Raw genomic sequence first — 23603 nt, forward strand, 5'->3', positions numbered from 1 at the left:
TATATAGAAAATAGATATTTGCCCACAGCAAATATTCATTTGCTTAATTGCATCAGTGTGGTTTATCAGAACATGTACAATGCTTTCTTACGCTTGTTGAGGCACACTGAAATTGAACGTTAGGATAACGTCAGCAGGGATAAAAGAGTTCATACCAAAGAACTTTAATTACTAGTGGAAAAGTCAGACATTCCGATCAACCACTACAAGGCCCGACCGGATCTCAAGGTTGACCAGATCAACATCCCAAAGGAACATCTCTATGCCCTTTCGTCATGGTGCACAAGAAGGGGGGACAGGACATCGAGTACGACATCACAAACTACACAGGCTTGTACCACTTCTTCCAGAGTAGTGGCGTACCGACCTCAAACCACTACGTCGCCAATACCGCCGCCCTCCTTGCCAAGAGTCTCTACCAGAATCCCAACCCCCAGGATGAGAAGCTGACCATGAGACTACTAGAAGGATACCGCCGCTAGACTTCTAGCCACACATGATCGCCAACCGACGCCGTGCCTTCCCACGCTTGCCCCCCCCCACACCCACCCCACCCCACCCCTAGGCCCAAACTTTTCCATATTATTGAATATTCTTTTATCTCCCACTCCCACCCAGCCAAACCCCAACCCCATTAACTTTATTAGAATAGGCTGTAAACTTATATTTTTTGGGGGGATGCACTTCTTTATTTAATCATTACGCTTTTTTACCCTAATAGTATAAGTGCTTCCCCGTGTGCGAGATAGGCTTAAGTCGGAAAGCGCACGTTAAATCTCCGAGGTACCTATCTACCAGAACTTTATTTGCTGTTCTGGTCATACATAAATATATGTAAGTTACGTACATGGGGAGGCTAGATTATTTACAGCTAACAGCAATATAGTGCAAATATTATGTTCAATAAAAGAAAACGTTGATAGATCTATAACACACTTTTTGTACTATTTAACAAACTGTGGACTTTTAAGACATTTTCGCTTATTGTAATAACATCTAGCTAACAAATCATGTCTATCTCTGAAATCCACAAGTATAGTTGCTGTCAAACCTAAAAAACATATTCAGGGAGGTCAGTTTTGACTTGCCAAGCACCTTAAGGTGAGTTGATTTTGAAACTGTCAAAAGCGATTGTCCCTTCAATACTAGTATATGGCTGGAAGCTGTTTCTAGGACTGTTATGAGTTATGATGTATTTTATGATATTACTGGGGAATGTTCAAATTAGTTACTGTCATTTAATCCAACGTTCTAACTGTCAACTGTCTCAACAGGACCATAGGTTTGGTTATATATCTCCTCCCTGTCTCTATGTCTTAAGTTGTTAATCGGTAACTGCGGTCCAAATGTATCAACTTATTCATCTATTGTTGCAAACTTGACTGATTTAAACATATCTAATTGATCATGAACTACTCAGTCAGTCAAGCACCTGTATCAGAAATGTAAAACTAGCCATGTTTCATGTAGTCCCAATATCACTGAAAAATGCCGATGAAACGTGACGTATAAATTTACTCACAGGCAATATATTTTTCGTGAGAGTGAAGCACAATTTTATTAAAGTTTTATTAACAATTTCATAAACGATAATGATATTAATATTAAAATTCATCATTACTTGCCAAGTTTATGAACATGTCCCCATTTGGGAGACGTCACATATAAACAAGGATTCGAACTAAGTTTGATCGTCTTTGACACTGAGGTTTATCCCCACTTTGCCAGCAAACTGCAGAAGATTAACAGTGAGTGAGTATCGTTTCTATGTTTATACAAGAAAAGATGTTATGCCAAAAACGCTCACAGTAGTTAGTGAGTAAACTCACGACCTGTCATGACGTGGTTGAGTGACTTCCTCCAATCAACGTGAAAGGATTACCCACAGAGAAAGAAAGGATTAAAGTCACCCATAAATCTTATCCTAACGTAGTACTCCAACTTCTAAATGCCTCTCAAAGAAGGATTAAAATCCTAAATATATCCTATCTACGTGGTATAGGTACTCACAACCTCTAATAATAAACTGTTACGTTTGGTATCCCCAGCAATACTCACTATGGTCATTGAGCAAATGTAAAAATCACAAACCCTAACGTGATTCTGTCTACATGGTCACACCCGGTGATTGTGAAGATCTCAAATTCTATAAATAGTCAGACAGCATGGCTGTTCATATTCATTTACAACATACTCTTATAATTAGTATAAAAGTGTCCCACACAAAACCTTCTTTTATTTATTCTTTCAAAATACAAAACAGAAAGTGGGGTGTGGGGAAATGGGACATATTCCTACGTGAAATAATGAGACATTAGTAGTGGTGACGGCTATATCATAATTGTACTGTCTAAAGCATAAATTTGGCGAACGAAAAACGTTATATTTGCAATCAAATGGAATGACTCGTGTGGGCAAATGAATATGTTCGCAATCCACAAACAATCATTTTATTAATGGCGAACATTTACCAACCCGCGACGATCGTGTCAACACGGGGGTTCGCCTAGCAATAAACTCGCATCTAAATTCACTACTTTTCTACTGTCGGCTAGCCACAATGGCTAGACGGAACCCTAGTGGAATGGTTCATGCCATAAAAGTCTAGCAACCGAACACTGATTAAGACGGGCCGACCTTGTATTTACGGTCTGGTGAACACAGCTCAATGGCCGATCATTAACTCAAATTTCACATCTCACTGTTTTGTTTTATCTCACTATTCATTTGATAATTTTGTCAACTTCAACTGGAACCCGGTCCCGTGTTACACGCGTGGCACACGCGTGTGCAACGGGTTGCACACGCGATGCACACCCGTTGCACACCCGTGTGCAACGGGTGCTCACCCCGTGTGCAACCCGTTGAGCACCCGTGTCACATGCGTGTTACACGCGTTCTCAACGCGTGTTAGGGGAATGAACTTTTAGGCAGTAGTGTAGTAGTAGTAGTGAAAGTAGTAGTAGTAGTAGAGGTGGTGCTAGTAGTGAAAGTAGAAATAGTAGTAGAAGTAGTAGTAGTAGTAGTAGTAGTAGTATCATTGAAAGTAGTAGTTGCCGTGAAAGTAGTAGTTACCGTGAAAGTAGTACTAGTAGTAGTAGTAGTAGTAGTATTGAAAGTAGTAGCAGTAGTAGTCGAAGAAAACAGTATGGTGTCCGAAAACATTATCCGACGACAGAAGATGCAGAAGAAGCACAATGCAGTCGTAGTATCAACAGACTTATGTTCTGACGACACAGTAGTCACAACTTCTTCCACGAAGAAACAACCAAATGACAGTTTGCATGGAAAACACGTGCAGCACTCAGACCTCGAGCTGAACAGGTGGCGTTGAATCGCAATAAAAGTACACACCATGTGATCAACAGGCGGTCGATGATCTGACAAGTGTCTTCAACTGTGCTTAAACTTCAAAACAAGTGTAGGCGAAAAACCACGCGGAGAGTGTTGATTTTACGGAGTTTCGCTCAATATCCAGAGGCCACACTTGACATTTTCGGAGTTTAATAAACAAAGAGGTTTTCTTATTTGGTTTGTTGTTTAACGCCGCACTCAGCAATATCCCAGCTTTATTACGAAGGTCTGTAAATAATCGAATCTGGACCAGACAATCCAGTGATTGACATCATAAGCATCGATCCACGCAATTGGGATACGATGACATGCATCAACCAGATAGTCTGACCACCCGATCCCGTTAATCGCCTCTTACGACATGCATAGTTGCCTTTTTACAGCAAGAATGGGTTGCTGAAGACCTATTCTTCCCCGGATCTAAAACTGTTCATTAATGCGTCGTATCTGCCGGATCTGATATGTACGTTCGTACATACGTTGGAAGACACGCATGATATGCTTGAATGAACAGGTGATAAAAGTGGCATTTTGGTGTAAAATATGGACGGCGGTTACTCTATGGCGAGTTTTAGCACTGCTGGCTGTCGCGACTGTCATGCTGATGAAATATAGGCTGTCTGGAGCCACGTTCCTTTACGTGACGTTAACCTGTTACGTGAAGATATATTTTCATTTGTGCCGTGACGGATTTGAAATTTATCGCCTTTTTATGCACATTCAGACCATGAGTAGCCATGGGTGCTGGGAGAATGTTTAGTTTCTAAACATACAGTAACTGTAATCTCACTGGTTCTTAACAAACACATCCACGCTAGTCCTGGTGTTGTATTGGACACACTTGTCTAAAATAAATAAAAATAAAATAAAACGCGTTGTTTTATTTCAAAGACAGAGCTGAACCAAAATCTCCCGATCCCAACAAACAGTCCGGGAAGATACTTCGCCGTGTATTATATAACAGATGTATTGAATACAGTGAGTAGAATTGTACGTCGCTTTGAACGATGTTCGAGCCAAGACACCAACGATGGTCAAACATGTTGTGTCCAAGTAGGGAATGGAAACCAGCGTTACAAGCCTCTGCTTAGACTAACATCTGGTCTCTGAAATGAACATATCGTACAGACAAAAACAGTTGTTCAGTTATCTTAATAAAATATTATAAAAGGGAGCCCAGTGACTCTCTTCATTTTCAGATACTGCAGTAATCTAGACTTGCCAAACATTATAGACTTGCATGGGCTGTATTTGATATATATTTGTATCAGGATCTGTAAGACAGACTAGCCTCTGCTGTAACCGTTTGTTATTCAGCCTAACTTTTGTCAATATAAATGCAGCACAGGTGGGTTCCTAGGGCTCATTTGCAGGATGATACTGATGTTGTGACTAAAGAGAAAGTTTGTTCCCCATTGACAGCTCTTAAGATTCCTCTGTCAGCCATATCTACTTGCAGTTGGACTTTGTTTTACCTGGAAAGGTCTGTCTTATAGTCACCGAACCATCTTATTTTCTATTCCGCCCAGCCTTTACTGTAATGATATAACCCAAGATGAAGCAAGTCTAGATTTTCCACAGGTTCATTCTCCCATCTCACTCGGGCTCCTTTTCAATTAAACTTTTACATGGAATTGTTTGTTTCTATCATAATTATATATTTTCGGAGACTTAGCGTAAGTTTATACCAGGAGCACACCACCTAACTTCAAACTATACTCCAGTCTTGAAGTTGTTCATCACGTGACATGGAAGTGGTTTAACTGAGTTTTAAATATAATGAAACTCATCTATTTCATTTGAAGAACATGACGTTCAATATGAGACAAGCTTAATATTGTTCGGGTTCATCAAGGGAAATCATATTTAGTCGTGTTGGAAGGTGTTAGTAATTGTAAAATGAGTTACAAAATAATAAATAATTGATTACACATTATTTCAAGTCAATCCCTCTTCCTTCGACTTATTAGAGATTGTTATTATTAGAAACAAATCCTATTTCAATAATTTGTGTTGGAATGAGAGCACCAGTTGAGACTAGAATTATGTATTTCATAACTATGCTTGTGTTTGCTGTTAATGAATAGTCTTTGTGGAATATTATCTGTCGGCACCAGGATACAATGGCACAAACAGCGTAGGTTTTCACTTCGTTTACAATCGATAAAGCACTTGCGAGCTCTCACAATAGCATTGACGTTTAAGTCAACGTTATCCTTCAGTAATATAGGCGACTGCTTGTCGTAAGAGGTGACTAACGGGATCGGGCGGTCAGGCTCGCTGACTTGGTTGATGTCATCGTATCCCAATTAAGTGAATCGATGCTCATGATATCAATCACTGGATAGTATGGTCCAGACTCGATTATTTACAGACCGCCGTCATATAACTGTAAGTTTAGGCGGCGTTTAACAAGTAACAAACAAACTTTCAACAATATCACGTCGCGGGATCAAGAATAGACCGGTAGATCATTGATCGATACAAAATATATATAAAATACATTAAAATATTTATTTATTTTTATTTTTTCATTTTTTTATTTTATAAAGTAGTAGTAGTAGTAGTAGTAGTAGTAGTAGTAGTAGTAGTAGTAGTATTTTTTTTAATTATTATTTTCTAATTTTTCTGTGTTTTTTTGGTTTTGTTTTTTTATTTATTTAATTATTTTTTTTTTTTTTGGGGGGGGGGGTCTAAAGCATCAGCGTTTTACACTGACGCAAAATGCACAAAATATTTTGGTTGAGCTACTATAAAATTATTCATTCGCTTTGGTGGTAAACATGTATCATATCGAGATATTATCGTATCGCAACGAAATTCGTTCTAGCTCTAATATTGTACCCATGTTGGAATCGAACTTTGGTCTTCAGCGTAACGAGTGGACACTTTAAACACTAGGCTACCTCACCGCCACAATGGACCTTCTTCAATGTATTGTAGCAGGCCTGCGATATACTGACACATAGATGCCTCTAGGATACCACACAAAGCCGAGCATAACTCTGAGATGAAGAAGATTGTTTACATCACCTATCTGAGAAGCATCGGGCACCAGGGAGAGAGATGGTATCGGACCAGGGTCAAGCGGGGATCACTCGCCTCGTTAGTGACACTCTGCTCCTAAGTGTTGAAAGGAGTCATACAAGCAATTTAGATACTAATCTCACATTTTACACACGAGATAGTAAGGGGAACATTCCAACTGGCGTCGAGTAGGGTTTCCGAAACCTTCCAAAACAGAGTTAACCTTGGCTCCGAGATTACAAGACTTGATCAGGTTATGCAAAGTAACCATTCAAATATAGACATTATCATGCACACATTTACGATGACCCCGATGGGAACAAACGCTGGATAGGCCTCGGGAATTTTATGTGGATTTAAATGGATTATCAAGTATATCTTAGAAATGAGAAAAACTTGTTCAGCAAATCCAGACTGTCTTCTACCACAAAAACATATTCTTGAAGGTCACGCTTTGAGGGTTACCTGTGGCCTCTGTTGTCAAAGATCATAGAACAGGACTTCTCCAAATTTGATTGTATAGATTGGAGCTGTACATAACACCTTGACGGAGTACACCTGAGTGAGGAAGATCATGTGAAGTACAACGGGGTGAGGAAGATCACGCGAAGTACAACTGAGTGAGGAGGATCACGTGAAGTACAACTGAGTGAGGAAGATCACGTGAAGTACAACTGAGTGAGGAAGATCACGTGACGTAGGACTGAGTGAGGAAGATCATGTGAAGTACAACTGAGTGAGGAAGATCATGTGAAGTACAACTGAGTGAGGAAGATCACGTGAAGTACAACTGAGTGAGGAAGATCACGTGCAGTACACCTGAGTGAGGAAGATCACGTGAAGTACAACTGAGTGAGGAAGATCACGTGCAGTACACCTGAGTGAGGAAGATCACGTGAAGTACAACTGAGTGAGGAAGATCACGTGCAGTACACCTGAGTGAGGAAGATAACGTGAAGTACAACTGAGTGAGGAAGATCACGTGGAGTACAACTGAGTGAGGAAGATCACATGAAGTACAACTGATTGAGGAAGGTCACATGAAGTACAACTGAGTGAGGAAGATCACGTGAAGTACAACTGAGTGAGGAAGATCGCTTGAAGTACAACGGAGTGAGGAAGATCACGTGAAGTACAACTGAGTGAGGAAGATCGCGTGAAGTTCAACTGAGTGAGGAAGATCGCTTGAAGTACAACGGAGTGAGGAAGTTCACGTGAAGTACAACTGAGTGACGATGATCGCGTGAAGTACAACTGGGTAAGGAAGATCACGTGCAGTACACCTGAGTGAGGAAGATCACGTGCAGTACACCTGAGTGAGGAAGATCACGTGACGTAGGACTGAGTGAGGAAGATCATGTGAAGTACAACTGAGTGAGGAAGGTCACGTGCAGTACAACTGTGTGAGGAGGATCACGTGAAGTACAACGGTGTGAGGAAGTTCAGATATGAAGATACAAATGGAGTAAAAGCTTTCCGTTGTGTCGGGGGAATTTAGCGGACGACCGATGTATAATCTACAGCGCTTCCTACTTTGTAGCGAAGTCGTCCAACGGCACTACCATATACAGTGTCTAGAAGAAGGAGGAGTACATGCTAATATAGACGACGCGACAAAGACAGTATCAAAGACGAAACCTTCACAATCTCCCCCTTTTCAAACAATTAACCCAACAATATGAGACGGATTGAAAACCTGAATCACTACATGACAGCCATGGCAGAAATATAGTTTGAGCAAACCGAAAATATCCTTCCGCCAAAGAAATCCACATGTTGGTGCAATTTGGAAATCAGCGTTTTCCTTCATCTTGGAAATGAAGAAAGGCTACAGGCTAGACATCCGTCGCTACGTGAAACTAATGAAGAGTGATGATCGATGCATCTTGGGCCAGAATAATGATGCAACCACATAGGAAATGGCGGGAAACTGTATCTGGCCTGCTCCAAGGCACTGCCATTCTAGCGATGCCTAAAACAAACACGTAAAGAGCTGAAGAAATATTCTTGAGGGTTTCCACTTCCTATTCCACTGGGGTTCCATCAAGTACTTGCAAGTCGTTATTCGAACCCTTTTCATTAATGATGATTTCCCTAGTGGTTGTGGAATATGATATCACTCTGCTACCAGCCTTGGGTCATATCACGTTTGTTGCACACCAAGGAAACGGAATTACTCTATAATCACGTTCGTGTTATAACTGCCTGATGAGGATTACAAGGAAAACAGATTCTCGGTCTAGACAAATTATGACAAAGCATAGACTGCGGGGAATGTGTTTCTGAACAAGGGGTCAAAGGAAGTACTTCGTAGATTGCATGTGGGTTTGTTTTAGAGTTTAGAGTTGGGCTCATCGCATGACCTGCATATCAATTAGCCGATGCATCCCTTGTAAGATGTCTTCCTGGAAATTCTTGAGAGAAACAAATCTGGAAGCACTTTTGGTCGTAGAATTCTTGAATTTCTGAGCCCAATTGTTTAGTGACCTTGACCTTGACCTTGACCTTGACATGGCGGTTACAGCAGGATATCTTACTTGGTGTCAACACAACCGGGACCCGTTCCACAAAGCCACCTTAGCGCTGAGGTGATAGTAACTCCCATACGTCACGAAACAGGTGTGTGTATTCACAACACGTAAACAACATGTGTATCAGCATGAACTGTTTCTTAGCGTTGTGGTAATTGTAAACAAGAGTGAGGTGTTGAAAAGTTGTTTGGTCTAACACTGGCTTACGATAGTTGTAGCGCTAAGATCGCTTTGTGGAACGGCGCCCTGATGTCTAAAGTTTACGATTCATGAGCAAAGGTGGATTCTTTGGCCATGTGGGGATTCCGGTTCAAATTTGGTCCCGAGGAGCCAATGAGTGAGTGAGTATGGTTTTGCGCCGCTTTAAGCAATATTTCAGCAATATCGCGGCGGGTGGCACCAGAAATTGGCTTCACACATTGTACCCATGTGGGAATTCGAACCCGGGTTTTCGGCGTGACGAGCGCTTTAACCACAAGGCTACCCCACCGCCCCTGAGCAACCTATGGTGTGACGTAACGATTTGATGCTTTGCCTCGGTGACTATGTTGATTGCGAGTCAGTTGATTGCGTGTGAACAACAATAACCCTATATACTTGTTAATAGTATCGACAGTTTCCCACATAATACCCATTGACGTCATCAGTGCGGTACCCTTTTTCAGCCAAATCCAGGATTGATAGATTAACACACTTAGCTGACGTGCTACTGTACGTTTAACCCTGAAATAGTGTTTGTTTGTTTGTATGGTGTTTTTTTTGTTTACCGCTGCACTCAGCAATATTCCAGCTATATGACGGCGGTCTGTAAAAAAGTCTGGACCAGTGATTGATAACATGAGCATGGATATACGCAATTGGGATTCGATGACATGCATCAACCAAGTCAGCAGCCTGACCACCCGATGCCGTTAGTCACCTCTTACGACAAGCATCGTCGCCTTTTACGGTGGCTACGCCTCCGTGGTCTAGTGGATAGAGTGTCTGCCAGGTAAGCGGTGGTCGGTGGTTCGATCCCCTGGCCGTCTCATACCAAAAGACGTTAAAAATAGGTACTTACGGTTACCCCGTCTGACGCTTGGGATTAGGGGGATTAAACATGGACGCGTCGGCTCGGAGTCCGTACAGTGTGTGGTATCCATGGTGAATAATTATACAAACTGTAGCGAGGTATCCTCGTGGTACTACCAGGTCTAAGACCGGACTGCATGCACATCTACATCCACTTCACTATATAAGTGTAATAATCTTGAACGCGGCGTTAAACCACATGTCACTTCACCTGATATAGTGGACAGAGCTTTCGACTGCAGATATGCATTTCCTTATCATAAAGAAAGAAATTTTGGGAAAACAGGTTTGCAAGTCATTCTGGTTATCGTGAACTATGCGTTCCGTCAAGGCAGCTAGGCGGAGAGGTGACACTGCAGATTCGTGTTCGATTTCAAAATAGATTTTTAAAATGTCCTCTCAATGTTACCTAGGGGAGTTGTGTACCCCTGTTCTTTGATAATATTGTTCACGATTACCAATATCTTTAACACTGCGCTGCACGCTTGCGTAGCATGCTTGCCGCAATACATGTGGATACATATATACCTTTAGTATTTCAAATCCTCCAAAATAGAACGTGATCTATATTGTTCCAATAATGAAACTAAATTGATATGCGGGCCTCTCGATACCTTCTGAGAATGGATTGAGCGTCATCTGTGAATGCACATATTGCTCAGAAGCACAGAAGTGCCTAATAAATGTATGTACATCCATTACCATAATACATGTACAATAGTCATACGGCCTCTCGGTATTATGAATAAACACATATATACTGACATACCTAGGTGATCCTTTATTTATGACGCTGAGTATATATCCTACAGAATATGTTTTCACCAAAAACAGAACAAAAGCGCGGTTGTTTAGTGCATTTCAGGTGATCAATAGTTCGACATCGTGAACGCAGTGGTGTCTATCAATGCCAATCAATACAAAATTGGTACTTATTTGGAACAAATTTGGAAGTAAGTGCCGTATTAACTAATCACATATATCGTCATTGGACTGCTTTTATTGGTACCTGTCAAACAGACGCTGTCAATACTGCCAATATCATTCTCGTGTAATGGACCGTTCTTGAACCAATTAAACCAGTCTCGTGCGACAGAAATGGGTAAAACAGAAACCATTCGACAATTTTCCATGTCGACGCAATCGATTGTTACACTGGAGATCGACATTATGAAACAATGCAGGCTGAGCTAACATCGACGTCAAAAGTTGGAGGCCAAAGGTCAGGTTTATTTTGTTCCATTATGAACATGGGAATTCGCGACAAGAAAGTGAGTTTCTCCGGAAGCCTTTTAGGTTCATATTTTTTAAATTTCAAGATACTACGTTGAAATTTTAAGATACATCCTAAGGTGAATTTTCAAGATACTGATCTTGAAATTTTGAGATAATAAGTTGAAATTTAAAGATACTAAGTTGAGATCTCAAGATATTGACCTGGAATTTCAACTTATCTTGAAATTTTATGTCCGTAAGTTTCACACAGCTGTCACCAAATGGTAATCCGATGATATAGACAATACCCAGCGCTCACAAGTATGAAGAACTTCTATGATCTGCGGGGGCACGAGTGGCCCAGTCGTCTAAGGCGCCGCGATTCTCTGTGCAGAGTTGTGTCCCTTGGACACGCCAGAAACCTATGATTGTGGGTTCGAATCCCGGTTTGCCCCGATTATGTTTCTAGGTTTGTCAGCACCATACCCGTGCTCGTGGGTTTCACCGAAGTGGTAAACGTCTCAGACCTGCATCACTTCGGGCTTTCCTCCCACATTAAGCTGACACGCCGTGATATAACTGGAATACTGTTAAAAGCGACGTTAAACCAAACTCACTCATTGACTAAACCACATCTTGCTTCATCTCATTCCACATCATCCACATTAGCGAATAGCTGACATAATTGATTGTAAAAGTTTCGATAAACTGTTTCCTTGATAGCTAGATAATACCATGTACAATTAAAGTTATCATGTCCCCCGAACCACATAAATAGACCGAGCTGTCCGTTGTTCGAAAGAAGCGACGCACCGAAACCACATAAATAGACCGAGCTGTCCGTTGTTCGAAACAAGCGATGTACCGCCATGGGACCGATATTTCAAAAACATAATTTTGTCATCTCTTAATGGAACAAACAAACAACTTTTCAACACTACACTCTTGTTTACAATTACCACAAAGCTAAGAAACAGTTCATGCTGATACACATGTTGTTTACGTGTTGTGAATACACACACCTGTTTCGTAACGTATATAAAAAAAACAATAACACGTACCTTTACAGTGAAGCAATCACAGAACGACTTCAGTAGAGGAAATGTTTATCCTAGCTCCGCCAACACCTTCAGAAGGGTTTGTATGAGTATCGTGATACTATTCTACACACATGTACCGACACTACTGTCTACTGAATCACAATTGTTGCTGTTATGTTTCTACTGCAATTACTACGCATGAATTAATTCATGCAGAGGCTACAGTTGTATCTGAGTCACAGTTCAGAGGTCATTGGGTGCATGCGTGTCTCATACATGTGAGATAACAGGTTATCAGCATATGAATAGCAACCGTGACCATAATATTCGTTATGCTTCGAAGACATACGGTAAAGCTGTCGATATTATGACACAGGTGACCAGGTACACTATAGTCATACATGCAAATACGTTTGAAGGATTAGTGGACAAGGATTAGGGATTAGGAACTAAATAAGCCTACGAGGCAATAACATAAAGAAAGGACGCGATCATACACCCACGTGCGACTTCTAAACGTTTATCTGGTAATATTTCTATATATTATTTAATATACTCAAAGGCAAAAGAAACCGATGTAACCGTTTTAGACAAAATTCAGTGAAAAGCACAACGCAAAACTATTTCTTGAAAGATTTACTTGAAGAATGGCCCAATAAGCTTTCGTAGATTATTAGCTGTTTTGAATCAAAATAGAAATAAAGCAACAAAATCCTTTCTTTATCACGATTACTTTTAAGTCCAATGTACGATTCCGACTATATGATAACTGTGTGTATGTGAATCACTTTAATAGTGATTATACCAGGTGTTAAAAGGTGAGCTTATCCTGCCCACCGATGGAACCCGTCACAAACACACGCAAGGGCAAGTCAAATGTTCACCTGAATTCAAAATACATAATTGCAAAGGACATCATCTTGATCACCGACGCTTCACATATGGAAACTGTGACTTCCTTCAAACCCTTTGAAAGCCTTTCTTATGTCTTGAATAATGAAACCCTGATAAAACAACTTTTGACCAATCAATGACACGATAGTACCTAAAACGTTGTGGAATGTGGAAGCCAGTTTAAAGCTGGAGCTGCTGAAATATTGCCCGACATGAAGGGAAAGTTGAAGTCATCTCTTTGTCATCTTGAGGATACTCTTTTTCTTATTTGTTTGTTTGCTGTTTAGCGCCGCACTTTGCAATATTCCAGCTATATGACGGCGTTCTGTAAACAATCGAATCTGAACCAGACAATCCAGTGATTGACATCACGAGCCTCGATCCACGCAATATGGGCACGACACCATGCATTAACCAATTCAGCAAGCCTGACCACCATCCCGTTGACTTCTTACGACAAGCACAGTCGCCTTTTTCGGCAAGCATGTGTTTCTTCACGGGCGGGATAGTATTTTGTCACTTATATTTGACGCATATATCTGAATATGAAACTGATGCGGCGGTTTCGCTGGTCTTTTTTATTTCTATCTCAGGTGGGAAAAACAACTGTGCTGTCAGGAGGGTATATTTGACCATTATTCAGTCTATAAATCCATATAATATACATTAGTATCATCATCATCTTTATCATCATCATCATCATCATCAGTTGTCAGTGAATGTACAACATAGATATGTTTGTGTCTAAACAGGTACGTAAGAGACAACTAACGGGATCGGGTGGTCAGGCCCGCTGACTTGCAATTTGGTTGATGCATGTCATCGTCTCCCAATTGCGCGGATCGATGCTAATGACATTAATCACTGGATTGTTTGGTCCAGTCTCAATAAATTACAGACCACCATCATGTAGCGGGAATATTAAAGAGTGCGGCGTTAAACAACAACCAACAAATCAAATAGGTATACATACGATATACAGCAATGCTGTTAATGGCTGGTAGTGTTTGTAATGCTTAAAACATGTACAGAGACAAAACCACCTCCGATATCATCAAAACAAGAACATAAAACACCTTTCGTCGTAAATTATAACAGGTAATGATGGTACCAGACACAAAAAACAACGTGGCTGTCGTCGAAAGTCATCACACACACCGCTTGACGGCGACACGCCATGACTAGCACGCGGAGTCAGTTAGTACAGACAGTTATAAAAAAAGGGTGCCGCTAAAAAAGTCAACTCTGTGTGATTTACTAATGATGGCATTAACTGAAGGAAGTAGGAACATTGGTGACAGAATTATGTACATAAAAAAACTGTTTCACAGATGCCCCCGTTGAATATAACTAATTACGCTTTTCTTTTTACATTAGTTGTAATGATCGGATTAAAAATAATATTCTTGAAACTTAATTTTGTTTATCCTATAAAATAGTATTGGTAGGATGAAAAAAAATCAAGTTCAGTATTTTTGTAAAATATGACCGGAATGATAGTTTTGTATTGTTTACATGGTAACATGGTAACAGGGCTGTGCGGAATACCGGCGAAGCTGTGAATAGTATTTGAGGAGTAATTTCGGGGCGTTGAGCATGTACCGCTTGTCACAATCAGGTGGTGAAACAATTTGTATCATGAGGCGCAGATGAAAGATAAAAAAATCTTTTCACCCACAATTAATTTTTTGCCACATTCCTGATTCGGCAAGGTAAAACGCTGTACATGCAGTAATATATTGTTATTCAATAATGTCTGATAACATGAATCTATGAAATAAATGAGTAAGCGAGTTTGGTTTAAAGCCGCTTTAAAGAGTCATCCAGTTATAACACGAGGTGTCAGCTTAATGACAAAGCCCGAAGTGATCCTAGACGTTTAAATTACACTTCGGTGAAATCCACGAGCACGGGTATGGTTCTGACAAACCAAGGGTCATGACGAGAATTGGGCGCCGTGCCCCTCTAAATTAACATGTCACTGACACAACTAAGAAATGTGTCAGTAGAAACAAAAGATGTTTGCATTGATAAAATGTTATACAAAATACGATGACAATATCACTATCATATAAGTAGGTAACACTCTCTATCCCTTGTATGCTGTAAGCCTACCTTGATCAGAGGAGACGGGACTCTCGTCCCATATGACGTATAGGGGATACCCCACTGTCTCCACGCTCTGGAGGGACCTCAGTCTGGGGGAGAGGTTCACCAGGGGTGGGGCGCGGTGCCTCCGGGAGACCACATGAGGACCATGGTGCCAGTTTCCGGCATAGATCTGAGAGTAGCTCTTCACCTGTTTCTCCATTATAACTGTTTATCCTTGTTGTGCACTCAGTATATCAGTTATATCCTTGTTGTGCACTCAGTATATCAGTTATATCCTTGTTGTGCACTCAGTATATCAGTTATATCCTTGTTGTGCACTCAATATATCAGTTATATCCTTGTTTTGCACTCAGTATATCAGTTATATCCTTGTTGTGCACTCAGTATATCAGTTATATCCTTGTTGTGCACTCAGTATATCAGTTATATCCTTGTTGTGCACTCAGTATATCAGTTATATCCTTGTTGTGCACTCAGTATATCAGTTATATCCTTGTTGTGCACTCAGTATATCAGTTATATCCTTGTTGTGCACTCAGTATATCAGTTATATCCTTGTTGTGCACTCAATATATCAGTTATATCCTTGTTTTGCACTCAGTATATCAGTTATATCCTTGTTGTGCACTCAGTATATCAGTTATATCCTTGTTGTGCACTCAGTATATCAGTTATATCCTTGTTGTGCACTCAGTATATCAGTTATATCCTTGTTGTGCACTCAGTATATCAGTTATATCCTTGTTGTGCACTCAGTATATCAGTTATATCCTTGTTGTGCACTCAGTATATCAGTTATATCCTTGTTGTGCACTCAGTATATCAGTTATATCCTTGTTGTGCACTCAGTATATCAGTTATATCCTTGTTGTGCACTCAGTATATCAGTTATATCCTTGTTGTGCACTCAGTATACCATTTATATCCTTGTTGTGCACTCAGTATATCACTGTCATATCCTTGCTGTGGCATCCGTATATCGCTGTCATATCCTTGTTGTAAACTCAGTATACCACTCTTGTATCCTTGCTATGTAATCGGTATATCATAATTGTTTTCAGATGATTCATCAAAAAGCTGTTATCTCTTCCAATATACTCGTTAAATCAGCACATTCAGAATGTACACGGAATATCCATGCTATCCTTCACAATGTGCGTAGTATATCGATGTTATCATCCTTTAAATGTACCAGTAACACATTGTTATCATTCACAGAGTATATTCCTTTCTCACTTACAATATATATATCCTGTAACATGTAATCAATATAGAATTTGATCTGTGTTATCCGTTATCCTTCTCATCCTACTCTATCACTGTTATCCTTGGTTTAACAGTTAACTGTTATGTTAACAGTGTCCATCACAACAATCCACAATATAGCCTAACACCAATCACTGTACATACACACTCTGTAATGATGGCTATCACACCCTCATCCACCAAACGACATCAGTCGTCTTCTTCACAGTTAGAAACTGTTATCCTAAATAAAAAGCTGTTATCCTCCTCTTTATCCTTAGCACAGAACCACCATCGTCTTCACATTGTTATGTAATGTTTCAATCTTCGCCGTAGGTATTATCCAGAGAACGGATACGATCAAACACCTGACTGACAGTCTCTCACGGCTTGGCGGAACTTACAAGCCTGTCCTGCGTGTTGTTGATACTAGTTATGTATAAGTAACACAATGTAAACACGGAGCGGGGGGCTCCCTGTGTCCGGAAATCCAATTGGCTGGCTACTGAACGTGCCCGCTCCACTAACCAGAGCGTTCTCACTTGCCGCGGGGGTACAAAATCCAGCCGGGAGCGTTTCTACTTCTGACGCACATCAAGCGGCACGGCAGTGCACATGATAACTCCCATCACATAATTGTATTACAAGTTGTCGAATCTGATATGACACTGGCTTTCATCACAAGACTGAGACCTCACAAGTTTTGGAGGTTGCCCGTAGGTGAAAACTGCTGATCAGGTCGACCGATTGACCAGAAAAGTCCATGACCTAACTGTCCGTTGGCAGCAATTAATCGCACATATTTCTTCCATTTAGACCTGTCATGTTGTGAAATAGGTTTAGGGCAATGGTGTGATTTTGTAATAACACATATGGGTCTATACGTATTGTCTCCAGGGCCGGATCATGGTATTATTAAATATGAAAAATGTCAATTTGGTTTTTTTTTACTTAAGTCTGAGAAGGTGAGTACATGCACTCCTGTTTGTAACAGTAAATCCATTAGTTATGAAATGACCCAGGTGGTGGGATTGACGGGAAATAGATTTGCTGTAGACCGATTTATACCAGATTGACAAGTAAATGAGAGCGGTTCTTTACCCGACTGACAGGCGTGAGCTTTAGCTCTGGATTGAGCATGTCTGAAAACGCTACGTGTTGGTTTGAATAAACCCTTGTGTGAATGCGTTCTGTACCTCTCGTGTTGCATCTCTCCCGTAGAGCGACAGAGCGGAGCGTGAAATGAGATCTTGACTATGATGAGTTGCATGTACTGATGTGTGCATACATACATGTATCTCTCCCTAGTATTTGGGTTCGTAGTAAGCCACTGCACGAACACGTTTAGGTTTCTGGCGAAAAAGTATTCACAGGAGTGTTTTAATCAATGTTATTATAGAAAACATCACGATCTGTGTTGTCAGCAAATTCGAACATCATCATCATCATCATCATCATCATCATCGTCACCATCGTCGTCATCATCATCACCATCATCATCAGCAGCAGCACCGTCACCATCGTCATCATCACCATCGTCACCATCACCATCATCATCGTCATCATCATCAATATCATCATCACCATCATCATCACCACCATCATCATCATCACCACCGTCACCATCGTCATCATCACCACCGTCACCATCACCACCATTATCATCGTCATCATCATCAATATCATCATCATCATCACCATCATCATCATCACCACCATCATCACCATCGTCATCATCATCATAACCATATCAACACTAGCATAATCATCTTGATTGCTATCATCCATTTATTATTTATTTAGTATTTTTATCATTATGATCACTATCATTATATTAGGGGTGGGTTGCCGAGTGGGGATAGCGTTCACGCGTCAGGTTCGATTCTACACATGGGTACGTCGTGATATTGTTGGTAACTTGATAAAAGCGGTGTTTAAACTCATTCACTCATTACTGATTCATTATTATCATCCTCATCCTCATCCTCATCCTCCTCATCCTCCTCATCATCATCACCCGTCACCACTATAAAAATAACAACGAAGATAATAATGTTTGCATAACTTATTTTGATGTTGCTGATGTTTTTGTTATTATCTGTAAGATACCGAGAATACTGTCACCAGCAGAAATGCTCGTTTTTACTGTTCTAACAAGCGAACAGCGATGCCTGTACTCTGTGTTATGACCTTGTGCGATATGATACAAGCACACATGAGATCACGGTCCGTGGGTAGCGAGTGTCACTAACTCCTAAAACCCACTGGTGATAGGTCGGCGTTATCCCATCCCCGCATCTCTTGACCTGCCTCCCTCATATCCTATTGTGACAAATTTATGAGTAATCTCCTCACACAGGGCATCCTTAACGCCAGCGTGACACGAACACTTCCTCCATTGTTGTGTTCCGAGTTAGAATAGGTCCCAAACAACCCAAGCCTGTCGCACTAGGCGACTTAATGGGTCAGACTCGGTTGATTTCGTGTCATCGTAACCTGCCGGCGTTGCTCATATTATCAATCACTGGTTTGTCTGACCTAGACTTGATTATCTACAGGCCACCGTCATATAGCTGGAATATTGCTGGGTGTGGCGTTAAACAAACAAATACACAAAACATGGATTCAGTCTTTTGAAGGCAATTGCTGTATATAGCATAAAACAGACTAGAAACGACGATACGCTTTGTAAGCAGATAACTCGGATATCCATTGATTGACTCATCATTTAATAATATATATCTCACGGAGGGGTGTGTGTACACCTGTGTACATTGAACAAATTACACACAAAGTAGGACGATTAATCGTTTAAGCGTTGAGAAGACCGACCGGAGCGTATACACAATTTACTAACCATTAACTGGTTAACAATAGATGTTCTCTGTGCTTTAACTATTCAGCTAAGATTGGAAATCGTCACATCATCATCATAACAAACACGTCTACAGCGTGGCGTCGCCTGAGTCAGATCGATGTTAAAAACGAACCAAATTTTACATTTGGTTTTACAGGTAATATGAGGTTGGTTTGATGTTTAAGGCCGCACTGAGCAATATTCCAGCTATATGACAGCGTTCTGTAAATAATCGAGTCTGGACCAAACAATCCAGTGATTGACATCATGAGCATCGATCCACGCAAATGGGATACGATGACATGTATCAACCATGTCAGGGAGCCTGACCACCCGATCGCGTTAGTCGCCTCTTATGACAAGCAAAATCGCCTCTTACGACAAGCATGGGTTGATGAAGACCTATTCTACTCCGGATCAGCCTTCTTATTCGGATTCGGAATGGATAAACTAAAGGACGATAACGTGAGCATCTATTAGGTTACACTATTTTCGATATGAATTAAAAAGATACAGTGTTCCAAATGCATTTCAACCGAGATCTGTTTTATTAATAGTTGGGAAAAAGGTTTTAAAATGATTTTGTCGTTGCATTTTGTTTCAATGTATTCAAATAATGAGAGACATTATTTACTTCTAATATAATGCATTGCCCACTGCTCCAGTCTTCCATTAGGTATGGCCATTCTTAACTTTCAGAACTTATTGAACTTTTTTATTTCTCCATGAACCACCCCAAGAGGTACAAGCGCAATGTATTATATATTTGACATTTAATATTGACGAGAGGGTTATATCTTAGATCATATTTTTGAAAATATGATTGATATAAATATGGATAAAGATTTCATTTCATTCAAATTGGATGTACAAAATAGGCGCTGCAAAGAGAGCCTATTTTGCCAATGTAAATACCTTTTAGACATGTACAGATTTCTGTCTTCTATGAATGCCTATCATCGAAAATTTTAATGGAATTCGTCGGCAATAGCTGGTGATTTACACCGTGTCTTTGTTACCTGGGGATCCCATGCCAACGGCTTGTTTCAACAAGAAGAAAATGATTAGTAGTTATATAGTTAGGTCTCTTTAAAATAGGGTAAGAAATTGCTTTTGGGCACGTTTAATTTATTTGGTGAGAGAAGGAAGTTGTTAAACAATTAATAGTGATTACCTTTCGAACTAGCTAAAATATCGCTTCTCCATTATGAGTGACTAAATCCTTCGCACTCTTTCAACAGTTATGGCAATCCATTCGTTATAAAAAATATTAAGGTTCCAAAAATACTTCAGTCAAGCTGCAATTATAAAATAACTGCTCTCTACAGGGCCAAGAGTAAAGAGGCGAGTTTGCATCAAGATCATGAAGTTGATCAAGGTTACACCATTCAAGGTCTTAGTAGAGCTATCAAAACGTTTTATGGTTGCCACGTGGAGGACATTTCCAAGGTTTATGTATCAGTGACAAAAGATATGTCCGATGCAATTTCCTATTTAGACTTGTACCATGTGTTCCCGTGTTTTGATCTGGTGAACAGTTGACTTGCCTTTGCATGTGTTTGTTCCGTTGTTCCTTCATATAATCTGCCGGGCAAAACAAAGTTTACAACCAAGTTTGATTGTGCAATAGCCTGTCGAAGCCAATAACCACTTTGATGAAATCCACGAACACGAGAATGGTGACGATAAGCCACGGATCAAATCTGGGATTCGAACCCCGGACCAGTGGTTACATTCCGCATCCTTAAATCCATTAAGACAGTACCTGAGAATACCCGGGTTGGAATAGCTCCCCAGCAACCGACGCTGGTTGCAGAGGCGACTTAATTGTTGATAACGTGTCATCCAACCCCGACGAGTGGATCGTTGCTCATAATATCAATCACTGGTTTGTCTGGCCAGACACGTCATTTACATCTGCCGTCATATAGCAGGAACATCACTCAGTGTTGTTTTAATAAACAAACAAAAAAGCATTCAGACAATAGTTCCTCCCACGGCAGTGTACGCCCCCAAACCCGATCTGCACTCTCTCCGGGACATTAATTACATCATTACTCGAGACAGCGTGACGCACCATTGCAAGACGGGGTCTGCACTAAGGGCATAATCTTCTAACCACACTTCTTTTCAGTTTGGCAGTTTTTATGTGAAGGAGGCTCGCATAATTCTTGGTAAATTCGATTCGAACATTTATGCAATTGATTTCCGGTCTATTCTGACCGAACGGAGCAATGAATGTAATTTGTAGTCGGCTTCAACTAGAAATAAAATCGGGAAGAGACAGCCACTGAACATCCCGGGACGGTTGCCTCATCAGGAATTTGTTTTGGTTTATATCTACATTCCACCTACATACATTGTTGTATGTAAGTAGTTTTAGTATCAATATTAACAATAAAATGTAAAATATTTGTAGTAATTATCAGTGGCAGCCAATGATTGAACTGATGGTAAAAAAATATCTATTGATGTCGTGATCAGATTTGAACAGCTTCGGTGGCAGGTAGTGGAATTTAGAGTTACCTCCCCTGGTAGTTTACAAACATTGCAGGCTCGATCGGTCGAGACGTTTCGGGATGGGGAAGTTTGAAGTCGGCTTGCTGGACCTGTTTAGGCGTAACAAAAGAGCAATTCTAGGCTTGTTTCTTGTCTACTTGCCATGACCGAATCTGAGCAGGCAAACCAGTGGTTGACAGTATGAGCAACGATACACGTGGTGTAGACAAAATGATACACGGTCTGCCAAATCACACATTGTAACCATCCGATCCTCAGTGGCCGACACTTTCAACAATGTGGGTTATGGTGACCTATTCTACCTTGGAAGCCCTACAGGTGTGCATGTTCTTAACCAAACAGGTTATAAATATTCGTCATTTAACATATAATGTGTGACTGGGATATAACGTCAAAGTGAGATATATTACAGTATACCGGCTAATGAAACAAAGTTTTGTTTGATGTAAATCCACACGCAACAATATTCCAGCTGTACGACGGCGGCCTGTAAGTAATCGAGTGTGAAACAACCCATCCAGTGATTGATAGAATGCAGAATTTCTAAAATGTGAGCGATCAACCAAATCACCAAGACTGATCACTCGGTCCATTTAGACATATCTTAGCCTGCTTGGGACCTATTCTAACCCGGCATCCATTCACACAATCCAACCATCACATTCCAGAATCGAACCAAAGTCTTCGCAATAACCACTAGACTTCCTACAACCCTGAACGTGAGGTTTTTTACGACATCACAAATGGTCTGTACCCTCAAGGTCATATCAATAAGGAATACGAAACTGCATCGTCACAAACACATGATTATGAATATGTACGAATCCCCTTGAGGAAAATGAAAGAAAAACATGTTGACGCATTGCAAATGATTCCGTATAAAACACTACAGGAATATATTCATTACTCTTTGACACAGTCGTGGAACTGTAACACTAGAGGTCATATTTCCCGGGACCCATCATACGACTAACTAAACCGAAACTAGAGAGTTTGGAATAAACATTACAAACAATACAATCTCAGAGAGGATAACTATCTAAATTACGCCGAGCTATCCACACTTCGAGATAAGAGATGTATTTTAAGGTCATGGAGCCGGTAAGGAATTTACCGTGGCCATTAAATGCCATTGTCCTAAAAAGTATACCCAGATCCCGAAGACAATGAAGTCTGAATTCAAATGGTAAGGTTATCAATCGGTATGATCTTGTTAAGCAAACATATTGCAACTTAACACGCATGCAGGCGATTATTACATGTATACTACTCAAAAGAAGATAAGGACCGCTAGATTATTTAAGAGCATGACAGATGAAAGACTATGAAAGAATTAACTTCTTTTGAGAAGTATATGTTTGTCCGGCAATACATTGTACTGACACGCCCGTAATATTTTAAGCTGAGATACCCGGATAACAAGTTATTAGACATCGGAATTCAGCGTTATTGAAATATTTCAAAAATGTAACTCACGTATTAGCGTGTTCCTACCTCAATGACAGCCATGGCGTCTGGGTGTTGACAGATGATGTTAAGTGAGTTCATGTGGTGATTACAGGGTCCGCCATGACAGAGAAGTGTTTCGTGGGCTGGGTGGTTGATGTGCCGGGTGGAAACATCTGATCCATGTCGTGGTTTCAGCGTTTGAAATGTCATTGTGCTATTGTCATAGTTCATGATAACATGTGAAACTCGGTTTTCTGTATGAGTCATTCAAGCTTAACGCCAAGCCGC

At 40.5% G+C, this 23603-nt stretch overlaps 1 protein-coding gene across 2 annotated transcripts in view; it reads right to left on the bottom strand.

Annotated features, from left to right (window-relative positions):
• LOC139445046 (uncharacterized) overlaps positions 1-23396 on the bottom strand; it is a 218368-nt gene extending 194972 nt beyond the window's left edge. Inside the window, exon 1 of one of the 2 annotated variants that reach the window (XM_071226112.1) lies at positions 23343-23396. Coding sequence is in view for 1 of the 2 variants with exons in the window: in XM_071226110.1 (XP_071082211.1) it covers positions 15248-15443 (196 nt within the window). In the remaining variant the exon portion in view is untranslated. Of the gene's footprint in view, positions 1-15247; positions 15518-23342 lie in introns of those variants that run through there. The other variant, XM_071226110.1, reaches the window with a different exon arrangement.
• Positions 23397-23603: the final 207 nt, after the last annotated feature.

This window comes from Haliotis cracherodii, unplaced genomic scaffold, assembly GCF_022045235.1.
Source record: "Haliotis cracherodii isolate W230 unplaced genomic scaffold, xgHalCrac1.p SCAF_6, whole genome shotgun sequence".
In the NCBI taxonomy this organism is placed as follows: Eukaryota; Metazoa; Mollusca; class Gastropoda; order Lepetellida; family Haliotidae; genus Haliotis; species Haliotis cracherodii.